At 44.5% G+C, this 27,543-nt stretch overlaps 1 protein-coding gene and 1 pseudogene across 1 annotated transcript in view; one reads left to right on the top strand and one right to left on the bottom strand.

The window, feature by feature from the left end:
* The window catches only part of LOC125368439, a 76,640-nt pseudogene that overhangs the window by 25,596 nt on the left and 23,501 nt on the right, over positions 1–27,543 (bottom strand).
* The window catches only part of LOC125368437 (sulfotransferase 2A1-like), a 108,558-nt gene continuing 86,076 nt past the window's right edge, over positions 5,062–27,543 (top strand). Inside the window, exons 1-3 of the mRNA XM_048369407.1 lie at positions 5,062–5,419; positions 23,667–23,793; positions 25,171–25,265. Of these exons, the coding sequence (XP_048225364.1) occupies positions 5,219–5,419; positions 23,667–23,793; positions 25,171–25,265 (423 nt within the window). The 5' untranslated portion in view covers positions 5,062–5,218. The remainder of the gene's footprint in view (positions 5,420–23,666; positions 23,794–25,170; positions 25,266–27,543) is intronic.

Here is a 27,543-nt window from a genome sequence, read left to right as displayed (position 1 = left end):
ACTAGTCAAAAATTACAGATTAAGACTTCTCATTTGTGTATCTTGCATGATTTTCAAAAATTTTTTGGGAGACATTAATTGGCTTCGGCCATACCTTAAACTAACCATTGGCGAACTTAAGCCTTTATTTCACATCCTTAAAGGGGACCCAAATCCAACCTCCAGTCGGTCACTAACTGCCCCAGCCCAAGAGGCCTTAAAGATAGTGGAAACTGCCATCACAAATCAACAAGTAACTTTTATTTCTTACAATAAACCCCTCCAATTTCTTATTTGTGCCACCAGCTTTACACCTACTGGAGTCTTCTGGCAAGAGGGACCCCTCTTTTGGGTACATTTACCTGCCTCCCCGCTTAAAGTTCTCACCCCTTATGCCACCTGGGTAGCAGAATTAATTAAAGTTGGAAGAGAACATAGCAAAAAAAGGTTTGGCAGAGACCCTGATAAAATAATATTGCCATATTCTCCCACTCAGATTCAGTGGCTAATGCAAAATGATGACGCTTGGACGGTGTCTTGTATTTCCTTTCAAGGAATCTTTGATAATCATTACCCTGCTGATAAACTCCTCCAATTTTTAAAATACCAATCCCTTGTTTTCCCCACTCAAACTTCTCGTCAACCTCTTTCCCACGTTTCCCTGGTGTTTACTGATGGTTCCTCAAATGGAATGGCAGCCTTTACTATTGACAACCAAACCACTTCCCTACAGTCCCCTTATCGCTCTGCACAAATGGTTGAGCTTTTTGCTGTTTTACAAGTGTTTATTCAGTTACTTAATACTCCCTTTAATTTGTATACAGATAGCTCTTATATTGCCCACTCCATCCCCTTACTTGAAACTGTATCCTATATTAAACCAACTACAAATGCCACTCCCTTGTTTTCCTTAGTCCAACAACATATTTTAATTAGACATTGCCCCTTTAATATAAGACATATTCATGCTCATTCTGGTCTCCCTGGTCCTTTGGCAGCAGGCAATAAAGTAACTGATTGAGCAACTCAACCTTCCCTTTTGGCCGAATGTGACTCTATAGCTCGAGCAAAAGAAGCTCACTCTCTACATCACCTTAATGCTCAAACCTTGCGCCTCCTCTATAACATTACCAGGGAGCAGGCACGACAAATTGTCAAACAATGTCACAATTGTGTCACCTTTTTGCCAATCCCTCACTTAGGTGTTAACCCCAGAGGATTGGTCCCTAATGAAATTTAGCAGATGGACGTTACCCATGTCCCTTCTTTTGGTAATCTTAAATATCTTCACATTACCATTGACACTTTTAGTGGCTTTATTTTTGCCAGCCTCCACACTGGAGAGGCCTCTAAAAATGTTATTGCCCATGTACTTAATTGTCTAAGAGTCATGGGAAAGCCTAAAATTATTAAGACTGATAATGACCCTGGGTATACAGGGAAAAACTTTCAACAATTCTGCCGCCAATTGCAAATAAAACATATTACTGGCATCCCCTACAACCCATGAGGCCAAGGAATTGTTGAACGAGCTCACCAAACTCTTAAAAATACCCTACAGAAATTAAAAATGGGAGAATTTTACCCCACAAAAGGATCCCCAAAAAATATTCTCCATCATGCCTTGCTTGTCATTAAATGTTTTTGGTTTTTTTGGCCAGTCCTAGGCCGTGAACTCAGGGCCTGAGCATTGTCCCTGGCTTCCTTTTTGCTCAAGGCTAGCACTCTGCCACTTGAGCCACAGCTCCACTTCTGGCCATTTTCTGTATATGTGGTGCTGAGGAATCAAACCCAGGGCCTCATGTATACGAGGCAAGCACTCTTGCCACTAGGCCATATTCCCAGCCCCTGTCATTAATTTTTTAACTTTGGATGCTAATGGAAAATCTGCAGCCGATCATCTCTGGCACCCACAAACAATTCATAATTATGCTACTGTTATATGGAAAGATCCACTGACCTTTCAATGGAAAGGCCCAAACCCCATATTGATCTGGGGTCGAGGGTCCGCTTGTATATTTGACAACAAAGAAGGTGCAGCACGCTGGCTTCCTGAACGCTTGATTAAAACTGTTGATCATAACCTATCTTCCAGGTAAACATGACCCCCTGAGAACACCTTTTTATTTTTCAGGAATAACAATGACAACGTGGACCTTTATAACAACAATCCTGTTGGCTCTGCCCTTCACAACTCATGCTGGATTGGGGGCCCTGATAAACAAACAAGAATTGCTTAAAGCCCTTTTTGGTCCCCCATGCGAGTGTTGGGGGCAACAATTTAAGACCATCCCCAAACGATATACTAATGTTGTTGACTGTGGCACTAGTACCGCATACTTACAAATGGAACCTAGTAATGCAGGAGGTTTTAGAAAACAAGAATGGATATGCATTGATAAACCAAAAATTATACCATCCAATAATGGTATTCCTGGAAAATGTCCCCAGAGTTGTAGCTACGTTACCCAAATGCACTCCTCTTGTTATTCCACTGTACAGGAATGCACTGGCACGGATGGCAAAAGATATTTTACCGCCATATTACAAAAAAAATAAACTGGCAGTTCAGGGAGGCAATTGGTCCAATATTCCTCCAGTAGTGGGCAACAATAAATACACTCAAGCCTGCATGGGCACCCCAGGCGCTGATGCCTGTTGGCCCACTAAAGCCCCTATTCATATCTCTGATGGAGGAGGACCTACAGATATAATTAGAGAAGCTGAAGTACAAAAAAGGCTTGAGGAACTAGAAAGAAAAATTTACCCCAAAATTGATTACCACACCTTGGCCCTCCCAAGGCCCAAGGAAACAGATCTAGATGTCCATACCTCGGATATCCTAAAGGCCACACTTAACATCCTAAATACTTCCAACCCTGAATTGGCTAATGATTGCTGGTTATGCATATCTTTAGGAATGCCCAGGCCCCTTGCTATTCCCTCTGATAACTTAATTAATTTTACACATAACAATCTTACTTGCAGTCCAAGTCTGCCTTTTAAAATACAACCTGTTGCTAATTTTTCTATTTGCATATATGGTGATTTCCAAAATAATAGCCTAGGTATAGATGTGGCCTTGATCTCATTTGGCAAATGCTTACAAGTAACTAATTATTCCTCTCCTACAAGCCCCCTTTGACCCCCAAAATGAAGGATCTTTGTATGCAGAGGAAACTTGGCTTTCTCCATGCTTCCTGCTAACTGGACCGGATTGTGTGTAGTTGCTTTGTTACTTCCAGACATAGACTTTGTTCCAGGTAGTGAACTGTTACCCATTCCTAGTTTTGACATGATAGGAGGAAGAAAGAAAAGAGCAGTCCAACTTAGACCCCTTTGGGCAGGACTAGGCGTAAATGCTGCCTTGGGCTCGGGAACTGCAGGCCTAGGAGTAGCTGTCCATTCTTATGCAAAACTGTCTAATCAACTAAAAGAGGATGTTCAGGCACTATCCAGCACAATAAATGATCTTCAAGATCAAATTGACTCCCTGGCTAAAGTAGTCCTACAAAATAGGAGGGGACTGGATTTACTTACTGCAGAACAGGGAGGGATTTGCTTAGCTTTACAGGAACGCTGCTGCTTCTATGCCAACAAATCTGGGATCGTTAGAGACAAGGTCAAAAGGCTCCAGGAGGACCTGATCAAACGGAGGCAAGAACTATTTGACAGCCCATTGTGGACGGGACTGAACGGACTCCTTTCCTATCTTCTCACTAGGCCCTCCGTTTGGAATTTTAATTGTTGTGGCCGTTGGCCCCTGTATTTTTAATAGAATTATGAGCTTTGTAAAACAGCAAATTGACTCCCTTGCATCTAAACCCCTTCAAATTCACTATCATAGGCTGGATTTGGCCAGCCAAAGACAGGACAACAGCAGTGCCTTCACTGTGTCCTACTACCTGTGTGGCCAGGACAGAGAGCCTTGTGCCTCCAAGGCTGCCGGAACCCGGACCGGCTAGACACATATGCCATGGGCATCTATGAGAGGGTAGAACCTAGAGGTATCTGCCGGCAAGGGCTATAAACAATTGCCATTAGGGCTCGTGGAAGCATACCCATCTGCATAGAGGTTGGATCCATTTAAAATCCTCTCCCCCCATTCCCGACATAACTGTACAACAACTGTCTTCTAAAGCGCTGGCTATGTTCTGGGCCTTCCACCTCCACCAAAGTAATAATTGGCTTTTTAATTATAATAAAAAGGGAGGAGATGCCGAGAGCCAAAATAGCTGTCAGGATGTAACTTAAAGAAACTATAAAACTTAACGGATAAGGAAAACTGGCGCCAGTTGTCATGCTCTAACAATAAGACACTATAAGACTTAACTGATAAGAATGTTTGATGCTTTTACAACCTTTCCTGTTAAGCCTAATACCTTGTCTAGCTTTAATTAACAAACTTATGAACTTTACCCAGTCGCTATCCTGAGAAAGAGCATCCCACGGTTCTGTAACTTAGCAACCTAATGACCCTGTCTACGTGAGTTACCCTCTGCTGACTACTATATAAGCTGCCCTGAGAAAATAAAATTTGGGACCTTGATCAGAACCCTGTCTTGGTCTCCCTCCTTGTGTCAGGTTTGTCTCTCATTCAGGTCAGTTCCCCCTCGGGCTCCGGTTGACAAAACCCCGCGGGCCGGGGCACAGAATGTCCTGAACAGACAAATGGTGTTGGGATTTGCACCATGTACAAAGCCGACAGCCGCGACAGTCCTAGAAGAGATAAGAGAACTGCGGTGGCCTGGACAGGAGAGGGGGGCACTACACACTTGTGAACAGTCCATGTTTATAAGATTAAAATATTTTTGTGGGATGGGCCCTGGTGGCTCATGCTTGTCCTCCTAGCTACTCAGGAGGATGAGATCTGAGTACTGAGATTCAAAACCAGCCTGGGCAGAAAAGTCTGTGAGTCTCATCTCCAGTCAACAATCAAAAGCAGGAAGTGGTGCCATAGCTCAAGTGGTAGAGCATCAGTCTTGATCAGAAACTCTCAGGGACAGATCCCAGGCCTGGATTTGAAGCCCTAGGAATCACACACACACACACACACACACACACACACACACACACACACACAGATTTACACAGAGTCAGAAATACTGAGCTTGCATGAACAAAGATTGTATGCTAGACAACATTTGTGTTATGTAGATTTTACTGTCATGCCTTTCTACACAATTCAGATAGAAATGAGTGACCTTCACTTTTCCTTCTGTCTCCAGGCACCAACTGGATGATTGGGATTCTGTGTCTCATTCTCAGCAAGGGGGATCCGGAGTGGATCTGCTCTGTGCCCATCTGGGAAATATCCCCGTGGATCGAGACTGAACATGGACCCGAAATAATAAGAAACATGAAGGAGGGCCCCCGCCTGCTCTCCTCCCACCTGCCCATCCAACTCTTCCCCAAGTCTTTCTTCACTTCCAAGGCCAAGGTCTGTGCTCAGTGATTGATAACTGTTCAATCAATATTTGTTTTTTTGTGTGTGTGCAGGTTCTAAGGCTTGAATTCAGGTCATGGGCAATGTCCCTGAGCTTTAATGCTCATGGCTGTAGCTCTACTACTTGAGCCAAACCCTGCTTCTAGCTTTTTGGTGATTAATTGGAGATAAGTGTCTCACAGAGCTTTCCTCAGTTTGCTCAGGTTGGCTTTGAACCACAATCCTCAGATCTCAGCCTCCTGAGTAGGTATGGTGACGGGCGTGAGCCATGTTGCCAGGCTCAATCAATACTTTTTAATCCTGAATCCCAGTAGTATAGTCCTGGAGATCAGGCCCAGCAGCATTTGCCTACAGAAGTTCACCGTGGCCCTGAGGTTTTTATCCATCAGTTAAGAGTCCTCAGACCCAAGATCTGAGCCCTCACAGATGAACTGGGTGCCAGAGTCTTCAAAAACTACCTTATAGGGTCAACCAGGACTTACAAATAGGCCGGGCAGTGTCTCACACACCTTTCATCCTAGTTACTCAGGAGGCTGAGGTCTAAGCATCATCGTTTAGAGGCAGTCTGGGTAGGAAAGTCTGAGATTCTCCAATGAACAAATACCACAACAGAAGTGCGGCTCTGGATCAAGTGAGAAAGTGCTATCTTTGAGCAAGAAAACTCAGGGCTGGCAGCCAGGCTGTGACTAAATGCCCCAGGACTGGCATACACACAAAAACATGGCATTTAGGCATCGAGCAGAATGTTGTTTTTTCAATATTAGAACCGTCGTTTAGAACTTGGCTGAGGAGAGATGAAAACCATGCTTAGGGGGAAGATGGCATTGACTTAAATTTTTTTTTCTCCTTACCTCCAGTCTTGAGCGCAAAGGCCCAGGGACAGCACCCAGATCCTGAGTTCATCCACACTACTTACACACACCTTCACACACATACATACAGAAAATCACACAAAGAAAGAAATCTGTGTCGTCCAGAAATGAATGGTAGGACACTTCAGTACCTGGTGTATTGATCTTCTTCTTGATAATTGTCAAATTCTCACTTGAGAATTGTCCAAATGCCTTTCTCTAGGTCTGGTAATCCTCCAGGCTCTGTGCTCTGGTTATGGTTCCACTACCCATAAAATGAAATCCATGTGCTCATCTGTGGGATTAAATCCTTCCGGTCCTCTTTCCTTTCCTCCTCCATCCCTTTCTCCCTCCCTGCACCCAACTCAGCCTCTGTCACTCGAATCTGCTCATGCTCTACAACCAGAGCCACAGCACCACGTCCCGTGTTCTACCTGGCTGGTCCTGGACGTCCCAGGCCTGTGGCCCGACTCTCTCCTGCTCTCCTTGTGGGGATCATATAGTAGCTCATTATTGAAGACCTGTGGCTAATGTGGTAGAGCACCAGGCCCAGAGGATGAAACCCAAATATTCACAGAGAAACGGCTGCACAATCCAAACCAGGTTAAGTGATCAAAATGGAATATCGCTCGATGTTGAAAAGGCAGACAAAAAAGACCCATGTGAAGCACATGAGGCCACCCTGACCTTACAAAACAAAAACAACAACAAAAATATCCTAAAAGAAGTCATGTGTGATTTATCTCACATACAATGCCCAGCATTGCTGAAGTCCTAGAGGAGCTATAATCCTCAGAAGTAACCATAAAATGACATCCAGGTATTCAGTGCTTGGACTAAATCCTCTGGTCCTTGTTCCTTTCCCCCTCCATCCCTTTCTCCCTCCCTGCACCCAGCTCAGTCTCTGTCACACGAGTCTGTCATTGCTCTTGGCTGCCTGTCCCTTCTTGTGCTGCCTCCAACACTCCCTCCTTCTGAGAGCCACTCTGTGTTCTCCTTCTACTGCTTTTCCTTCTTGCAGGACACAGGGAGCACTGTGGAGAAGATCTGCCAGTTCCTTGGGAAGAAGCTGGAGCCTGAAGACCTGGACTTGGTCCTGGAGAACATCTCCTTCCAGGCCATGAAGGAACACACGATGTCCAATTACAGCCTGCTGGGGGAGGATTCCATTCCTGCTGGCGTCTTATTGACCAGGAGAGGTGTGGAATCGCTGTGGTTTAAAGATCTGTCAGAGACCAGGAAGGAATTCTTGACAGACCCTTGCTTCATGGATATAGCTTTATAATTGTTTTTTGTTGTTGTTGTTGTTTTAATTTGTATATTAGTCCTGGGGCTAGAACTCAGGGTTTGGGTGGTGTCCCTGGGCTTTTTTTTTTTTTTTTTTTTTTTTAATTTTTGCTGAAGGCTGATGGTCAACCACTTGGGCCACAACTCTACTTCCAGGTTTTGTTGGTCCATTAGAGATCAGAGTCTCTTGGACTTTTCTGCCCAGAGCTGGCTTCAAATCTGTATCCTCCAATCTCAGCCTTTTGAGTAACTAGGGTGACAAGTGTGAGCCACTTGTGCCTGGCAGACTTTATGGATTTAGTTGGCATTTTTATTTCTTCATCTCAAAATGATGTTTTGCTCCCGTTGCAATCTAATCATTGAATGATTTGTTCTTTGCCTGTACAGCTCTAAGCTCTTTGCACATTCTGAACAATTGCCCCGCCTCTCCTGAAGAGGAGTTTCTCCCATTCTGAAAACTGGCTTTGTTGTTTTCTTGTTGCTTTTGTGTTGGGGAGCAGAAACTTTTTAATTTTATGCAGTCATATTTGTTCATTTGTTCTATTTCTTCTTGGCTGAGGCTTTGGAGTCCTAGGCAGAAAATTATCATCAAATTATTAAAGTAACCAGACATTTCCTGTTATTCTTTTATGAAATTGAAGGTTTGGGGACTGCACTGAAATCTAGTCGTTCTGCTAGGCCTGTGTTTCAAAGGTTTGATGTCTTCATCATGGCCCAATGGTTTTGCTTTTTATGTTTCATTTGCATTTTTTCTATTTTCCTGTTTCTTCATTGCTATTTCTAAGGCAACTAGGGCTCCCTGATCCCAGAGTCCTAGTTTCTGTCTTGTTTGATGCTTTCTACAAAATCATTTTCCTCAGGGTTTTTAGGACAACACCAAATCCATTATTGAAATTCACTGATATTCTGGTAAAATTCTTGCCTGGCCTGGTGCTGATGGCTCAGGCCTGAAATCCCAGCTATGAGATCTGAGGATAGTGGTTCAAAATCCTACAGGCAGGAAAACTGTGAGATTCTTATCTGCAATTCATCAACAAAAAAAACAGAAGTAAAGCTGGGACACACATGTCAAAGCACCAGCCTTGGGGAGAAAAACTCAAAGATAGCACCCACGCCCAATACTGGCACACCGATCTGCACACACACCCAAACTTAAGGGGTACAGAGATACATGTGCCCACACACTAAGCTGTACACATGTGCACACAGACATAGGCACACACCCTTACACACTCACATATGTACACACACATGGACTAATGCACACACACACTCACACACACACACACACACACACACAGACTTCTTGGCAGTTCATCCCTCTGAGCTCCAGTCTCCATCACAGTAGCATGGCAAGGAGTCAGTGGGCTGGGCCCTTTGTGCTCTGGGCCTCCTCTGATCTCTGTTTCTCCACGGCCTCCAGGCATCACAGGGGACTGGAAGAACCACTTCACCATAGCCAAGGCAGAAGCCTTTCAGAAAACATTCCAGGAGAAGATGGCAGGACTTCCTGCAAAGCTCCTCCCATGGGACTAAGTCCACACTTATCTCTGTGTCTGTGGAGATGAAGATTTGTGACCCCTTTGGGTCAGAGCATAGGTCTTTCATTGATTCTGGTGGTTAGAATTTTCATGTGCATTTGATACCTTGTCTGATAAAAATCACTATGGCACCATTTTTCCATTTCTAACATCCCAGGTATTAACAAATCTTACAAAGCCAGGCACCGATGGCTCATGCCTTTCATTCAAGCTACTTATGAGGTTGAGAAATGAGGATCCAGACTAGAAGCCAACCAGTCAGGAAAGTCTTTGAGACTGTTATCTCCAATGAATCAGCAAAAAAGCTCTGGGCAGGGCTAAGTGGTACAGCAGTAGCATTGAGCTAAAAAATTCAGACACAGTGCCCAGATCCTGAGTTTAACACACACACATCCAGGTCTCTGAGAATCTGTTTTTCCCTCTGAGTAGTCCTCAGCTCCCCCCAAATCCATCCCAGCCTTGCCCCTTCTGCACCCTCTGGCGACCCCATGCGGCACACTGTGCCAGGCACCTGAGTGTGCACAGTGATCCAGGCAGCAGGGCTGGGTAATAGGGCTCGAAGTGCGCAATGCTAATTGGACCTCATCACCAGTTCATAATTGGCTCTAACCCCGTGACGCAGGGGATATTTTTTATCTCTGTACACAGCATCATCTTTGATGGTTTTGTTTTTGTTTCTTCAGACCACAGGTGGTCCCAGACAATTTTTAAAAAGCATAAGTTCAGGCAACCACAGCCCCACACATGTGGGGGAACACACACACACTCGCACACTCACACACAAACACACTTAGTTCTCTATTACATAAGAATGCCACTGCACACAAGCAGACATTGAGGCACTGGAGTCCTCGGAGACCCAGCCTGACCTTCCTAACCCCACACATCTGTGGCAGGAAACACCACCCCTGGTGGCAGAGGCAAGAACTTCAGAGGAGACCACTGGACGTGGAGCCAAGGATGCTGTGGAGTCCATCTCCCAGGGGGAGACGGTGGCTTCACCCCCAGGGCAGGCAGAGGATAGAGGGAATGCCAGGGCATGGAGCCTTAGAGCCCTGGGCCCTTCTGATGTCAGCATTCCTTCGGGGCCTCCAGGTGTTTCGGGGGACTGGAAGAACCACTTCAACCCAGCTGAGACCCAAGCCTTCAAGAAAACCTTCCAGGAGAAGATGGCAGGACTTCCTGCAGAGCTCTTCCCATGGGACAAAGTCCAGACATATCTCTGTGTCTGAGGAGACGAAGACTTGTGCCACCATCCAATAGAAGTGATTGTACTGTCTGCCAGAGGGAATCATAGCACAAATCCATCACTCAAATTTGGAGATCTAAATTTTCCTCTTGCGTCTTCAGTTCAAACATCGGGGTGGGCATTAACCCTTCTCCATCCAGGGCATTATTAACTTTATTCTTATTAGAGACATCCTGTACAGAGGATTTGCAATGACATGATTCAGGTTATGACTACATTGCTATACCGTATCGTGCCTCCCCTAGCTCTCTCCATCATTCCCTTTCATCTCCACCCACAAGTTGCATAGTACACTCCATCTATGTCCAGTTACCTCCACTGCTTCACTTATTCACTTCCCTCTGTTATGCCTAGTTTTTCAGTCCCCAAAGACCACCAAGGAGCTGATTCTGTTGCAAAGGCACTAGAGTCTTTATTGCAAGCTTGAGCCTGGACTCTCAACCATCACCGACCAAGCAGATCTGGATTGAGAGCCCTGATCCTCAGATAGGCAGGGTTTTTATTTTGATTACAACAGGGGCAGGGTATTTCCAACTTCCCAGATACTTGACTGGATGGCATTAAGCAAGAAAGTCTTGTCCTATTTCTATTTGCTATCTACCCTCTCAGTTATGTATTTGGCTTTGATAATGCGAACTGTCCTCGATATCAGGAATTGACAACAGGTGGTCAAGTAGCACTGATGCAGGGGGATAATGCATGTGGTAGAGCAAGTCACAAACAGGTTAAGCAAGCCGTTTACAGAAGCAGAATTTTGCAGTCAGGCTGACCTAGTACCAACTTGATTTTAATAATTGCCACCATGTTTTCCCATTACTGTTGGGAGCCGAGCTAGCAGCTAAATTCTTCCTAACCTCTGGCTGTGTTTTCAAGGACGTGCAAGGACATGGCTTAATGGAAAATCAGAAATGCTTTACTATGTCTGCCATGAGTCCATTCTTATGTTAACCAACCTCATCCTGTCTTAGCTACCATCAGATATTGCTCTGGAGTCCATTCTTGTGTTAACCAACCTCATCCTGTCTTAGGTATCGTCGGGTATTGCTAACTCCAAGCTTTTTTGTGTTCTGGAATTTTAAGCCTATGCTGTTTCCTGGTTTTCAAACTACATATAAGCTGGAAGTTAAGAATAAACATGGCTGCAGGCTTGAGTTTCAACCTTACGGCTGCAGAAGTCCCATACCCCATCTTTGTCTCTTGTCTTTTTTCTCTTGCCTTATTTTTCCTTTTCCTTAATCCTCGCCACCCTCAGTCAGGATTCCCGATCACTGCCGACTTGCTCGGCAGGTGTGGCGCCCGGAACAGGAACCTGAACTCCTGGAACGATGGCACAGGACCCCCGCTCAGGTGAGAACGTCCGATCACTTGGGAAGGAGAGCGGGAGAGAGAGAGTATTGTCGGGAGTAAGAAATTATGGGACAAGGTAATAGCCACACGCTCTACATGCAGGCCCTCAAAGGCATGCTACATACCCAGGGAGTGAAAATTGGCCAAAGTCAGTTAGAACGTTTCTTTCATTTTGGTGAGGAAGCATGCCCCTGATTCCCGGAGGAAGGAACCATTAACTTAGAAACTTGGCAGAAAATAGGAAAAAAGATTCAGGAGTATTATGATGCAAATGGCCCTGAGAAAACCCCAGTGGATGCCTTTATTCTCTGGAATCTGATCCGAGATGGTTTGGATACTAGACATGAACGGCTTAGATTCGATCAGTCAATCAGAGAAACTGAACAGGGGCCTGATGAACATCACCCAGCCCCCGGAGCTTATGCAGCTGCCCGGGAAGAGCTGAGAAAATTAGTAAGATCTGAACCCACTGGGCTAGATATTAAGGAAGACTCAGATGTCTCAGACTCTGAGGAGAAATTATGCAATGAGCCTACTATAGATAGATTAACTCATGTTGAGAAAATGCTGGAATCAGCCATAACCCTGTTGTCGCAGCTTCAGCCGGGACAACAAACTCCTGCAAAGTTAGAAACTTGAGGGCCCCGCCCACAATCTCAGCGGACTTTGATCCTTTCCCACCACCCCCACCACCTGCTATTGTCTCACCACCAGTACCATCTCAGCCTGCGCTGTTAAAGGCGCCTGGCCCTCCTAGTGGTGAAATCCTTTTTGGGTCAAGTCCTAATCCTTCCCCTAAGCATAGCGCCCTGCAACTCTACCAGGCACAGGCTGCTCATAAAGGGGAGGACATTTCTGGTTTTCACTTATTCCTGGTAAGGAGGACTGGAGATAATGAAGCAGTCCACCATCCTTTGCCATTTAAAATAATTGATCCAAAGAATGCTTGTGCTCAATACGGCCCTACAGCGACATTTACTCAAGTCATTCTTGATGCCTTGGATGCTAAAACTTTATGCCCAATTGATTGGAAACAGTTAGCTAAGGCTTGTCTTAGTGGAGGAGATTACTTATTGTGGAAGTCTGAATTTGTAGATCAGTGTCAGGCAACAGCAGAGACCAACAGGACAAATAATGTGCCTGCTTCACTTGCGGAGCTCGCTGGGGAAGGTGCTTACTCTGACACTGAGACCCAGTTAGATTATGCCCTGGACGTTTATGGTCAGGTAAGTGCTGCCGCTAAACGTGCCTGGAGTAGACTTCCTAACTCTAGTAAGACTGAAGACCTTTCCAAAATTAGACAGGGGTCAGATGAACCTTATCAAGACTTTGTCTCTCGGTTATTGGAGGTGACAAGCCGTCTGATCCAAGATGAGGGTGCCAGCAAGATTCTTGTACAACAATTGGCATACGAGAATGCTAATGCAGCTTGCCAAGCAGCCATCAGGCCTATTAAGAGAAAGGGAGAAATAACTGACTATATACGGCTTTGTTCAGACATTGGTCCATCCTATATGCAGGGCCTCAGGCTGGCTGCAGCGCTCCAGGGCAGACTGTAACTGAGTTCTTACGCACCCCCCGTACAGGGGGAAAAGGAAAGGGACATCTGCGCACTGCTGGGCCTTCCAGCAGCTGTTTTCCTGCGGACAAATGGGCCACTTAATGGCTCACTGTCCTAATCAGGAAAGGAGAGCTAAGCTTGGAACTTGTCCCCGTTGTAGAAAAGGGAAGCATTGGACTAAGAATTGCAGATCTACTTTCAATGACTCTGGCCGCACGATTTCGGGAAACTGGCAGAGGGGCCAGCCCCTGGCCCCGCAGAGAAATTTTGGGGCAGCTTCTTCCTTCCCCCAACCTCAGGCCCATCCCCCGACAACTCGCAGCTACAATCAGTTTCCTGTCTCCTCCGAGCAACTCCAGGGAGTGCAGGACTTGACCTCTGTTCCTCTACCGGCACAGTACTGACTCCGGAGATGGGAGTCCAGGCCCTCCCTACAGGACTCATTGGCCCCATACCGAGGGGATCCATTGGCTTACTGTTAGGCCACAGTAGCTCTGCACTGAGAGGCCTGCATATTATTCCAGGAGTGATAGATCAGGACTATACTGGAGAAATAAAAATCATGGCTTCAGCGCCTGCTAGTGTTATCTCTATCCCTGCAGGACAAAGAATTGCTCAGCTCATCCTTGTTCCTTTAATTTCAGTCGGTGCCTCAGCCACTACTAAGCCTAGAGGAGAAAGGAGTTTTGGGTCCTCAGACATATTTGGGTTTCAAAACATAAAACGGGAAAGGCCCGAGCTTACAATTTATATACAAGAAAAGCCCTTCCGAGGTCTATTAGATACAGGAGCAGATGTGTCTGTGATAGCCGAGAGACATTGGCCTTCCAACTGGCCTCTTACTGCGTCTCTTACATCCTTACAAGGGATTGGCCATGCCACAGACACCCAACAAAGCAGTGCCATCCTTAACTGGAGAGATGGTGAGGGGCATTCTGGGACTTTCCAGCCTTATGTATTAGATCACTTGCCCATAAATTTGTGGGGCAGGGATATTATGGAAAAGATGGGAGTTTATTTGTTTAGCCCTAGTGACGCAGTCACTCGTCAACTCCTAAGTCAAGGGCTACTGCCTTCAGGAGGATTGGGAAGTCATCAACAAGGAATTAGAGAACCCATTCAACCTCAGCCCTGACCTCCTAGACAAGAGCTGGGATATTTTTAACGGGGGCTGTTGGGCTCGTTAGCCTCTCCCAGCTCGGGTACTTATTTCTTTCTTTCCACCCTCCCTTTCACGCCCTCTCCCCTAGTCATCCGACCCGCAGATAAGCTAGAGTGAAGCGGGGGAGTAAGCTCCGACCTGTCGTGCTCTTGGCCTGGCCGCGGATGTGTGCCTGCCTCCTTACCGCTAGAAGTCTGACGTACACATGCCACGGGGTCAGCTTCTTAGAGCGAACTAACTTTATTGAGACAAGGACAAGGGGAGATGATTCGGAGGGAGGGGTTTGGCCAGGATGTCGATAGGCTGAAAGGTATCACCTGACCCCCAAGAGCTATCGTCACTCAAGCGCGCCAAGACAGGGTGGAGCTTGTAGGCACTGAGCTGGCTAGGATGGTTGGGGGCTGTTTGCCCAACCAGTTTCTCTGGATTCCCATCCAGAGAGGGTAGCCAGGCCGCATTCCCCAGGGCTGGGGGAGGGGCATCAAGCCCCTTCCATCAAGGCCAAAGATGGATGCCAACATCTGCCTCTTTTATATTTAATTAATTTTTTTTCTTCGAAGAGCAGGAGGCGCCCTACTTGAGATCCATGTCTTAGGTTGCCCCTGAAAGGGGAGTCGTACCCGTCTTGGGCTAACGCCCTAGCTCTTCAGGCTGACCATCCTGCCAGGCTGGCTGGCCCGATGAGAGGCCTTGGGGAGAGTGGGATTGGCACTCGAAAGAAAGCCCTTATAATTTTCTCTCTTGCCAGCGGACCTCAGTGAGCAGCAGGTCCTAGGGGCTGAATGATGAGCCTCATGGGGTTCCTATATGTCTAAAAGGCCAAAGGCTGCTTGGTACCTATCCATCTCTGGCCCATCGCTTACAATAAGAGACCCATGTGTCTAGCACAGGGCAATGTAAACATAATGTAAATGGGAGCATCAAGCAGACATGAGCATAAGCAATCGTAATACAAGGCAAATGCAAACATGAGCAACTGTAACACATGAGCAATTACAACATAGGCACAAAGCAATGGAGGGTCTCTTATCTGGCTCGGCCCATAGAAAACAGAGGAATCCTGGTCCAGTCTGGTGTCGCTCAAGGTAGCGCAGATGGCTCTTCCTTCCCTCGATGGTGAGGTAGAGGGGCAGGTTCAGGTCCTGGCGATGTGGCAGCCAGGGTGCTGGTAACTTAACAACTGAGGTTAGTAAACACTTCATAGTAAACATTGCAGCAAGGTGCCAATACCTTGCTTATTGTAAACATTTATCATAAAAACATTAAAGTGTCCAAGTCCTTTAGCTCCTATTTCCCTCCAGGGGGCTGCTGCTCATCCTGTCCTTCAAGCTGATCCTATAACATGGTTATCAGACACTCCTGTGTGGGTGGATCAGTGGCTCCTATCAATTGAAAAGATTATTGTTGCCCAACGGGTGGTGCAGGAACAGCTGGACTTGGGCCACATTGCTCCTACTACCTCCCCATGGAATTCGCCTATTTTTGTTGTTAAAAAGAAATCTGGTAAATGGAGACTCCTACAGGATATCCAACGAGTAAATGCCATTATGGAACTTATGGGGCATTAAAACCAGGTTTGCCCTCTCCGATGGCAATTCCTCAAAATACATACAAAATTATAATTGACTTGAAAGATTGTTTTTATACCATACCCCTTGCTCCTCAGGATTGCACACGCTTTGCATTTAGTGTCCCCTCTACTAATTTTAAAGAACCTATGAAACAATACCATTGGCTAGTGTTGCCCCAAGGCATGGCGAATAGCCCCACCTGTGTCAAAACTTTGTAGTGCGAGCTCTCTCTTCTACTCACAAAAATTTTCCTTCTGTTTGTGTTATTCATTATATGGATGATATTTTATTAGCTCACCTAAACCCTGCAGTAGTACGCCAAGCCTTTGGACAATTGAAACAAGATCTCACCTCTTTTGGGTTAATAATAGCTAGTGAAAAGGTGCAAGAGCATCCTCCGTATACTTATCTTGGTCATATTTTGGGTCCTTATTATTTTACTAGTCAGAAATTACAGGTTAAGACTTCTCATTTTTGTACTTTGCATGATTCAAAAATTTCTGGGAGATATTAATTGGCTTTGCCCTTACCTTAAATTATCCACAGCTGAATTAAAACCCTTATTTGATCTATTAAAGGGGGACCCGGACCCTACATCTCCCAGAGAGATGACAACTGAAGCAGCCGAAGCCTTAAGCATAGTAAATTCTGCCATTTCTTTACAACATATAAATTATATTGATTACTCAGCCCCTTGGGAAGCTTATATTTTAACTACACCTCATTCTCCAACAGGGGTCCTCTGGCAGAAGGGACCCCTTTTATGGCTTTCCCTGCCTGCTACTCCTTCAAAAGTGTTAACTCCTTATTATGAATTGGTAGCCACTTTAGTCCATATGTGCCGTGTGAAATCTTGTAAGTATCTTGGACAAGATCCACAGGTTATTTACATCCCCTATACTTTACAGCAGCAAGAATGGCTTTATATTCATTGTGATTCCTGGGCCATTGCTTGGGCCAATTTTGTGGGCACAATTTCATATCAAAATCGCTCCAACGAATTACTTCACTTTGCCTCTTCTTACACCTTTAAATTTCCTCAGATTGTATCTCTATCTCCTCTTTCTATGGCTGCCTTGGTGTTTACAGACGGACCCTCTAACAGAACGGCAGCTCTTACTATTGATGGTGAAACTAGATCTTGGGACACTGGTGTTTCTTCTGCCCAGGAAGTTGAACTTCAAGCAGTTTTAGAAGCCCTTACACTTTTACCTACTAAAGCCTTTAATTTATATTCGGATAGTCATTATGTTATTCGAGCCCTTCAGGTCATTGAAACTGTCAATTTTCTTGGTACAGTTAATTCCACTATCCAAACTCTTTTTCACCAGATACAACTTCTTCTTCGCTCTCGCACCAGTCCATGTTTTTTTGGATTTATACGTGCCCATACTAAACTTCCTGGACCATTAAGTGAGGGCAATGCTATTACGGATGAGGCTACTCAAATTTTTCTCATTCAAATTGACTTGGCAAAGCAATCACATGCTGCCCACCATCAAAACAGTCGTGCCTTACATCAGCAATTTCATATTACTCGTGAGGCAGCTCGTCAAATTGTAAAAACTTGTCCCAACTGTGCTACCTTCCTACCTGTGCCCTCCAATGGCATTAGCCCCCGAGGCTTAGTGGCCAACCATGTTTGGCAAATGAATGTTACCCACATCCCCTCTTTTGGACGGCTCCGTTTTGTCCATGTTACCATAGACACTTACTCTAATTTTATTATGGCTACTCCTCTTAGCTGGGAAGCTGGCAAACATTGTATCTCCCATGCCTTATGCTGCTTTGCTACTATGGGATTTCCTAAACAAATTAAAACTGATAATGGTCCGGGATATGTTGGGCGAGCTTTTCAAACTTTTTGCAAATCTTACCAAATTGTTCACTCTACAGGAATCCCCTATAATCCTCATGGTCAAGAAATTGATGAATGATGGGGCTGGGGATATAGCCTAGTGGCAAGAGTGCCTGCCTCAGATACACGAGGCCCTAGGTTCGATTCCCCAGCACCACATATACAGAAAACGGCCAGAAGCGGCGCTGTGGCTCAAGAGGCAGAGTGCTAGCCTTGAGGGGAAGAAGCCAGGGACAGTGCTCAGGCCCTGAGTCCAAGGCCAAGGACTGGCCAAAAAAAAATTTAAAAAAAAAAAAAAAAGAAATTGATGAATGAGGGAACGGTTTGTTAAAACACCAAATTTCTAAATTAAAAGGGAGGGGGGGAATTATACCCCTTCTCTCCTGTTAATATACTTTCTCATGCTTTATTCGTACTAAATTGTTTTAAATTTGGAATGCAATGGCCACTCCGCAGCACAGTGGTTCTGGGAAAAGAGAGAGCAAAGAGTTTTTGCCCAAGTTAAGTGGAAAGATCCTTTAACAAGTGCTTGGCACGGGCCCGATCCGGTACTGACATGGGGTCGAGGACATGTCTGTGTTTTTCTTCACAGGATGAAAATGATGCCCGCTGGCTACCTGAGCGATGTGTTTGGATTGTGGAAACTCATCAGAACGGTACAAGCACTGACCCACTGGGCTGACGTGCCAGATACACCGATTGTGCACCCTGCGACCTGGGAGGGAGCTGAGGTGTTCATCCATGTCAACAGATCAGCATACGGTACAGCTCCAGACCTTTTTGTCCAACACGTTAAGATGGGAGATTTTGCAGCTTCTGGCATTGGAACCCCTTTATGCTTTACAACTGACTCCAACAGTTATATTCCAGGCTGTACTGTAATGCAATCCATAAATCATAGAATTTGGATTCCTGATAATAGTCAAGTATATAATATAAGAATGACTTCATTGCCTACTGTGTTTCCTGTACATGCCAATTCTACCTCGTCCTTCATGATACCTCTCTGCATCAACTCTTCTCAAAATGTAGAATCCATGGGAGGACTGCACCCCAGAAAGTGTAGACATGATCACCCTTTTATAACCAATATTTCAGGAACTAATTCTCAGCTGATGGACTGGTCCGGAGCGAATCTCACCAATAAGTACAATCCAGCTCTGTGGTGGATGAATGGACACCCTCAACGTCATGTCTGGATGTTAGTGGCTTCCCTGAATAATATCTCCTGGCCAACTTCTACTTCTTTAAAAAATATTATGACTTGTGTAACACCCCCTTATGCAATTATGTATGGACCTTTTAATATTTCTAAAGAAGCCATGTATTTCAATGTTACTTGCACTAACTGATCTTTTAAAATTGCTTGTATAGTGGTCTTACTGATTCTGTAATTGTTATTAAGCAACCACCATTTGTTATGCTTCCTGTAAATTTATCTGAAGCTCGGTATGAAGAAACAGGTATTCAAGTGTTAAAACATTTAAAAGAGCTTATGCGCCCTAGACGATTTGTAGGGCTATTAATAGCAGGAATTTTAGCCTTTATTTCCTTAGCTGCCTCTGCTGCAGTGGCTACTGTGGCTTTAACACAAAATGTGCAGACAGCTCACTATGTTAATCAGCTTGCTCATAATACCACGCAAGCCCTGCACTTTCAAGGCAGGATTGATGATAAGGTAGAACAAAAATTAGAAGCATTGTATGAATCTGTGTTGTCACTGGGAGAACAAATTTGTGCCTTACAAACTTTGCAACGGGTGCGCTGTCATGCTGGGTTTGACTTTATTTGTGTGACCCTCCATAAGAATAATGGGTCGAGCTATCCTTGGGAATAAGTTGTAGCACATCAAAATGGTATTTGGCACCATAATAACTTGTCTTTAGATCTCTTTCAACTCCATAGACAAATAACCGGACTCCGCCTCTGGACTCTAAAGTGGCAGAAAGAGCAAAAGAACTGTTTGAACAATTTCTACAGTCTGTCCCTTCCTTAACTAACGTTAAGGGGCTGCTAATGACATTACTCAGCCCAGGGAAACTTTTGCTGATGGCTTTCCTATGCCTTCCTTGCATTGTACGCATATTGCAAAACTCTTTCATGAGTTTAGCCAGCCAGCTGCATAAGATCAAGCTCCAAGTGAATGAACTTTCCCCCTAGAAGAACCGCAGCCAGAGTCGTGTATGAGGGCGGTGCCAGCTTGACCAGCCTAAGACATGGGGCTTCAGCACTGCTCTGAAGTTGACCCTAGGACGGGTAAGGCAGGCTGGGTGACCCACCCCACCTAAGACAGGCGGGTTCGCATTTTTTACTACTATTATGTTCATTTCTATAGTCTATGATCTTGATCATGTGTTTTTTTTTTTTTTACTGTTCGTTACCATGGTTGCTACCTAGATACAGAGGGGAACAAGGGATTTCTATATTTTAATATGTCAAACTACAAGAAACTAGTTTCATGGGTGGGGGTACAGCCCTCTTGCATGGAGTCATCACCATGGCTTAGAAGCTGTTATAATTTTAACAATAAACTTATATTTAGTTACTCCAGTTTTCAGGTCAGCCCTAACACTTCCTCCAGACCTGTGTCCCTGGGACCAAGTCTAGATGTATCCCTGTGTCTATAGCAACAAAGACTTGTGCCCTGGAGGTCAGCATATAAACCTGTCACTTCAGTCCCATGGGTCAAATTTTCATGCTTCTCCTTTGATCATTTTCTGATACAAATCACCACGGAGGAAATTTTCCAACTGCACCATCCACTATTAACAATTCTTAAAGCCAGGAGCCAGTGGCTCATGCATGTCATCCTAGCTATTCAGAAGTCTGAGATCTGAGGGTCAAGGTTTGAAGCTAACCCAGGGAAAAAAGTCCAGAACACTTAGGAACAATTCACCACCACCAGGAAACCAGAAGTAGTGTTGTGGCCCAAAGTGGTAGAGCCCTCACCTTCAGCAAAATAGTTCAGAGACAGCAGACAGGGCCTGAGTTCAAGAGCCAGGACTGGCACACACACACACACACACACACACACACACACACACACACACAATCCCACTGATGTTAGAGTAGTACTTGTTCTTCTCAAATCTGGAAGAAACTCTCCTTGCTCCCAGGATGCTGAGGAGACTTGCAGATCCATGACACAGAGGATCATGGCCCAGATCCTGCAGTGAAGACAGACCCTGGGGCAAACAGGAAGTCAGAAGAAAAATGCATTGAGGACATGTGTCAATAATTTTTCGGTGCTACTAGTGGTTGGAACTTAGTCCTTTGCGCCAGAAGTCCAGCCCCCGCTTTTTGCTACTTTTGTGATCTCTACACCTAGTCTCCAAATTAAGTATTTTGTGAATTTCAAATAAAAATCAATCCTACTCTCAAGCCTACTCCCTTGTATTTCCTCTTGTAATTCTTTTTTTTTTTTTTTTTTTTTTTTTTTTTTGCCAGTCCTGGGGCTTCACTGTCCCTGGCTTCTTTTTGCTCAAGGCTAGCACTCTGCCACTTGAGCCACAGCGCCCGTTCTGGCCATTTTCTGTATATGTGGTGCTGGGGAATTGAACCCAGGGCCTCATGTATACGAGGGAAGCACTCTTGCCACTAGGCCATAACCCCCGCCCATCTTGTAATTCTTAATTGCTGTCATGAACTGAAAACCAGATGAGCAGAGAACACCTTAGAATGTTTTTACAGTTGCCCAATTCCCAAGGACCATCAAATTAGGTTTGGGGGGGAGGAGGGGTTTAGTCAAGCAATTTGTTTTACAATGAAATGTAGAAAGTTAATGATTGCCTTCACCGCCCACAATGAAAAACTCAGTCTCTGCCCACACCTGCCCCATGACAGTGACAGTGATCTGGGACCAAGAGCCAGACATGCAGGGCTCTGAGATGGCAGAGGGATATATGTGGTATGCGGGCATTCCTTTCCCTGCCTCGCTTTACAAACCTGAAGACATCAGAGCAGCCCACGAGCAGTTTGTGGTGAAGGACGAAGACATCATTACGGTGACCTACCCCAAGTCAGGTGAGCAGACAGGGGACATGGCTGTGGGGGAAAGGCCAGGTCTGTGGCCCCACTCCCTCCAGCCTCCCCCATAGAGATTGTCTTTTTCTTTCCCTTCAGAGAAGAGAATCTCCCCAACCCTTTCCGTGTGTGTGTGTGTGTGTGTGTGTGTGTGTGTGTGTGTGTGTGGCATATTGCATGTTTGTGATTGCCTAAGGGGCATGGGATGAGTGACAGATGGTGAATGCTGAGTAGCTCAGAGAAGAATCACATCCAGATTCATTGTTTTGTAATTTAATGTTTTACGGATGATATATATCAGGGTTTCATTTACATACCATAGGTAATAAGTACATTTCCTTTCTTGTTGTATCTTATGTTCCCTGATCCCTTCCCCTTCCCTCCATCTCATGTCCACTCACAAGTTGCCTACTCCCTTTAATCAATGCCCACTGCCCTTCACTGCTGCACATTTCCATCCTCTTTCCTCTGATTCTGGGCCCTTCCCACCCTACATCTCATGTGCAAATGAATATACCTTATATAAAGTAAAGAAGACAGTCATCAGAAAAAAAAAACCAAATCAAGAAAAACGTACTTTGTTTACATATCAGCATATGCATTATTTTACATAAATATGAAGAGGTGCTTGGGTATTGCACCTTTGTGATTCTCTCCTGAGGCTATGCTCTTTTGGTCTCACTGATTGTGAGTATTTAGAATCCTATGTAATTTGTCATATCCTAGTGCCTTTTAGATTTATCCTCCACATGTCATAAGAACATGTTCTGTTTTTCTCTCTTATCATGGCTTACCTGTCTTCACCTGATTTGTTCTAGTTCTGTCCATTTCCCTGTGAATGTTATATTGGTGAGCTTTATATGATTCTATATTTTACCATCACCTTTTTCACATAATTCAAATATAAATGAGTGACCTTCTCCTTTCCTTCTGTCTCCAGGAACCAACTGGATGATGGAGATTCTGAGTCTCATTATCAGCAAGGGGGATCCAGAGTGGATCCGCTCTGTGCCCATCTGGGAAAGATCCCCATGGATTGAGACTGAAGTGGGATCCAAAATAATTAGAGACATGAAGGAGGGCCCCCGCCTGCTCTCCTCCCACCTCCCCATCCAACTCTTCCCCAAGTCTTTCTTCACTTCCAAGGCCAAAGTAAGTGAAATCTGATGGTCGTAGTTCAAAACCAACCCAAGCATTAAAGGCCTTGAGATTCTTATCCCCTCGCAACCACCAAAAGGCTGGAAGTGGAGTGTGGCTCAAAGGGGCAGAGTCCTAGCCTTCAACAAAACAAAATCAGGGACAGTGCCCCCACTTGTAGTTCAACCCCAATGACGGACAAAAAGAAATTAAAATAAAATAATAGGTGAAAAATAATCCAGGCAACAGTGGCTCATACCTGTCACCCGAGTTACATAAGAGGGTGAGGTCTAAAGAACATAATTCAAAGGCAACCTTGGCAGAAAAGTCTGAGAGACTCCACTGAACAAATACCACACTGCAAGTGAAGCTGGGAATCAAGGGGTACTGTACTGATTTGAGTGAAAAAAGCTCATGGATGTTCCCAGGACATGAGTTCAAGTCCTGGGACTGGTATGCACACACACACACACACACACACACACACACACACACACACACACACCACAATTAGTCTTCTAAGTTAGACATTGAGCAGATTGTTGATCTTTCCATGTACTTCCCATGGTGTAGGACTTGGCTGATGAGAGGTCAAGGCCTCACATGTGGGAAAGATGGTAACGATTTTTGCTTTTGCTGCTTTGTCTCTTTAAGGTGATCTATGTCCTCAGGAATCCAAAGGATGCCCTTGTGTCCGGATATTATTTTTATAGTCAATCAAAGTTCATGAAGAATGCAGAGTCCCTGCAGCAGTTTTATGAATGGTTCATCCAAGGCAATGGTGAGTGGGTTGTGAAGTGAGGCTCATGTAAACATGATGGGGGAGGGGTGCTAGTCCTGGGGCTTGTACAATGGGTCTGGACACTTTCTCTTTCCTTCCACTGGAGGGTTTGGCTCTAACATATTAGCCATACCACCATTTCCATCCTTTTAGGGAGGTAAGAGTGTCCTGGTACTTTTCTTTCTGCGATGACTTGGAATCATGAACCACATTGCAGCCTCTTGAGTAGCCTGATTGGTGGGAATGAATCACTTATGCCATATATATATATATATATATATATATATATATATATATATATACACATATATATATCTTACATGTGTATATGAAATATATGTAACTTACATAATATATCATATATATTATACCACTTATATATGCCAAATATGAATAGTATATATATACTCTACATTATGTACTATGCAATATATTTGTATGGATATAATCTGTAAGTAAATATAAATATATAATTCATACAGAATTTATATAAATATATTATGCATATAATAAGTACTATATAATATAACATATAGAATATAATTCATAAGATGTACTGTAAATAATTTACTTTTCATATGTATGATATATAATACTTGTTTATAAGTATATATCTACACATATGAAGTAAGTTATATATAAACATTAAAATGTATATATAATTCATATAAATGTATGTGTGTATGTATATGGCCAGTACAGGGGCTTGATCATAGAATGCAGGCACTACCTCTGAGCTTCTGTTGCTCAAGGTGAGCCCTCTAACACTTCAGCCACACAACACTTCTAGCATATTTTAGTACTTTATTGGAGATGAGAGTCTCATGGAACATCCTGCCCAGGCTGGCTTGGAACCAAGATCCTCAGATCTCAGCCTCCTAAGGAGCTAAGATTACTGGCGTGACTTAGTGTATGGGAAACAGTGTCTACTGGTATTAGAATTAGGAAATTCAAAGGGAATACGAAAATTGAGAGACAAAGGGTAAACTACGAGAAACAACAACAAAAGCAATACCTGCAATACTGTTTGGTGTAAGTGAACTGAGCACCTCAGGGGGGGGAAAGGGGAGGGGGAAGGGGGGTATGAGGGACAAAGTAACAAACAGTACAAGAAATGTATCCAATGCCTAAAGTATGAAACTGTAACCTCTCTGTACATCAGTTTTATAATAAAAACTTAAAAAAAAAAAAAAAAGATTACTGGCGTGAGCCACCAGCACATGGCCTAACTGTGATACTTTAACCTATGGATATGCACAAGATTATTGTCACTTAGGCCTGGAGGAAGCTGATGTGGATGAGGGGAAATGGGTGGAGGTCACAGACATCAAGACATCCAGGAGTGGATTATTTATCCCTTCTCACCTCATACTGCAGTGCCATATGGGTCTTGGTTTGCACACGTCCTGGGCTGGATGTCTATGCAAGAGAGCAAGAACGTGCTGGTGCTCAGTTATGAGGCCCTCAAAAAGGTAACAATCCATTTCCATGTACCCCACTGCATCACTGCCCCCTAACCCTGAATACCATCCATTCTCATAGACCTCACTCCATCTGTCACATTTCACAATCCTAGACATTCACGAGGCTGAGATCTGAAGACCCAGGTTCAAAGCCAGCTGGGACAGGAAAGTCCATAGGACTTCTCTCTCCAACTAACCGCCAAAGCGCCAGAGTGGAACTTAAGTGGAAGTGTGCAAGCCTTAACCACAAAGGCTCAGGGACGGCACCCTGACCCTGAGTTCAACCGCGTAACTGACACACTCACCCCCTCACAGACATACAGAGACATTAAAGAAATCGGTCTTGCTCAGAAATTGGCTCTGACTCACCATAGTACCTCTTGTATTGATCTTCTTCTTGATAATTGTCCAATTATCACTTGAGAATTGTCCAAATGCCTTTCTCCGCTTCTGGTACACCTCCAAGCTCTGTGCTCTGGTTGTGTTGCTAGTAACCACAAAATGACATCCAGGTGCTCAGTGCTTGGACTAAATCCTTCCCATCCTAGTTCTTTTCCCCCTCCATCCCTTCCTCCCTCACTGCACCCAACTCAGCCTCTGTCACATAAGTGAGTCTGGCATTGCTCTTGGCTGCCTGTCCCTTCTTGTGCTGCCTCCACTACTCCCTCCTTCTGAGAGCCACGGTGTGTTCTCCTTCCCCTGTGTTTTCTTCTTACAGGACACAAGAAGCACTGTGAAAAGGATCTGCCAGTTCCTGGGGAAGAAGTTGGAACCTCAAGAGCTGGACTTGGTCCTGGAGAACAGCTCCTTCCAGGCCATGAAGGAAAACAAGATGTCTAATTACAGCCTGGCAAACAGGAATTACTTTCATCCTGGCATGGAGATGATAAGGAGAGGTGTATAACTGCTGTGGCCTAAACATCTATTAGAGACCAGGAAGGGAATTCTTGACAGATCCTTGCCTCATGAATATGGTTTTATAATTTTTCTTCCTGTCAGTTGTTGAGCGTGAAATTGGGGTCTGGGCACTCACCCTGAGCTTTTACTCTCAAAGTTAGCACTCTACCCCTTAAGTCACAGCCCCACATTGCTTTCTGGTGGATCATTGGTGATAAGAGTTTCATGGACCTTCTTTTCTGGGGTGGCTTTGAATCTCCATCTTCAGATAACAGCAGCTTGAGTAGCTATTACTACAGGTGAGAGGTGTCAGCACTAGGCTGACATTTTTAATGTGATTTTAGTCCTGCAACTTGAACACAGGCCAAGACTCTGTTTCTGAGCTTTTTATTTTTAAGTTTTTACTCATGGCTGGTGCTCTAGACCTTTCAACACAAGTCCTTTTCTGGCTTTTTGTTGCCTCATCAGAGATCAGAATTTCATGAACTTTCCTGCCCTGAGGTAACTTCAAACTTTCATCCTCCAATCTCAGCCATTAGAGTAGCCAGGCTCCCTGTTGTGGGCCACCAGCTCCTGGCAGGCTTTATGTATGCATTAGACACTGTGATTTCTTCATCTCAGAGTGGCTTTTTCATTCCATTGCCTATCTCATCATTGAAAGGTTTCTCCTTTGGCTGCACAGCTCTCAGATCTTTGCACATTCAGAATAATCACCATGCATTTCCTAAAGGGCAGGTGAAGATTCTCTCCTGATCCACAATTGTTTTTATTTTGTTGTTGCTTTGGGTTTTAGTTTGGCCTCAAAAGACTTTTAAGGTTTTTACAGTTATATTCATTGTTTGTTTTATTTTTTTATTGGCTGAGGTTTAGAGTCCTGGTAGAAAATTTCCACCTATGTCTCTAATATCTGAACATTTCCCTGTGGTTCCTGTGTGAATTGAAGGTTTCAGGATTGCATTGAAATACTAACTTTATGCTAAGCCTGTTTTCCCTAGTTTGGGTATCCTCATCATGGCCCTGTCTTTTTGCTTTTATTTTTTTCCTATTCCACATTTATTCTTTCTGCTTTCCTGTTTCTTCATTGCCTATTCTAATGTACCTTCCGAGTCCCCCAACCCTGGCCTTCAGTTTGATACCCTATGTCAATGAAATACCTCAGAGTTCTAGTACTGAACAACCACCAAATTCATCATTGAATTCACTGAAATTCTGATAAAGATCTTTGATGGCCTGGCGTTTGTTGTTCCTACCTCAAACCCTGTCACTCAGGAACTTGCCATCTGAAGACCATGTTTCAAAACCAGCACAGGTAGGAAACGTCTATGAGAATCTTATATCTCTACTATTCACCAGTAAAACACTACACGTGGAGCTGTTACTCAAGTGGCAG

Source organism: Perognathus longimembris, chromosome 20 (genome assembly GCF_023159225.1).
Source record: "Perognathus longimembris pacificus isolate PPM17 chromosome 20, ASM2315922v1, whole genome shotgun sequence".
Lineage (NCBI taxonomy): Eukaryota > Metazoa > Chordata > Mammalia > Rodentia > Heteromyidae > Perognathus > Perognathus longimembris.
The sequence above is the reverse complement of the archived record's forward strand: the minus strand, read 5'-3'. Positions and strand labels throughout refer to the sequence as shown.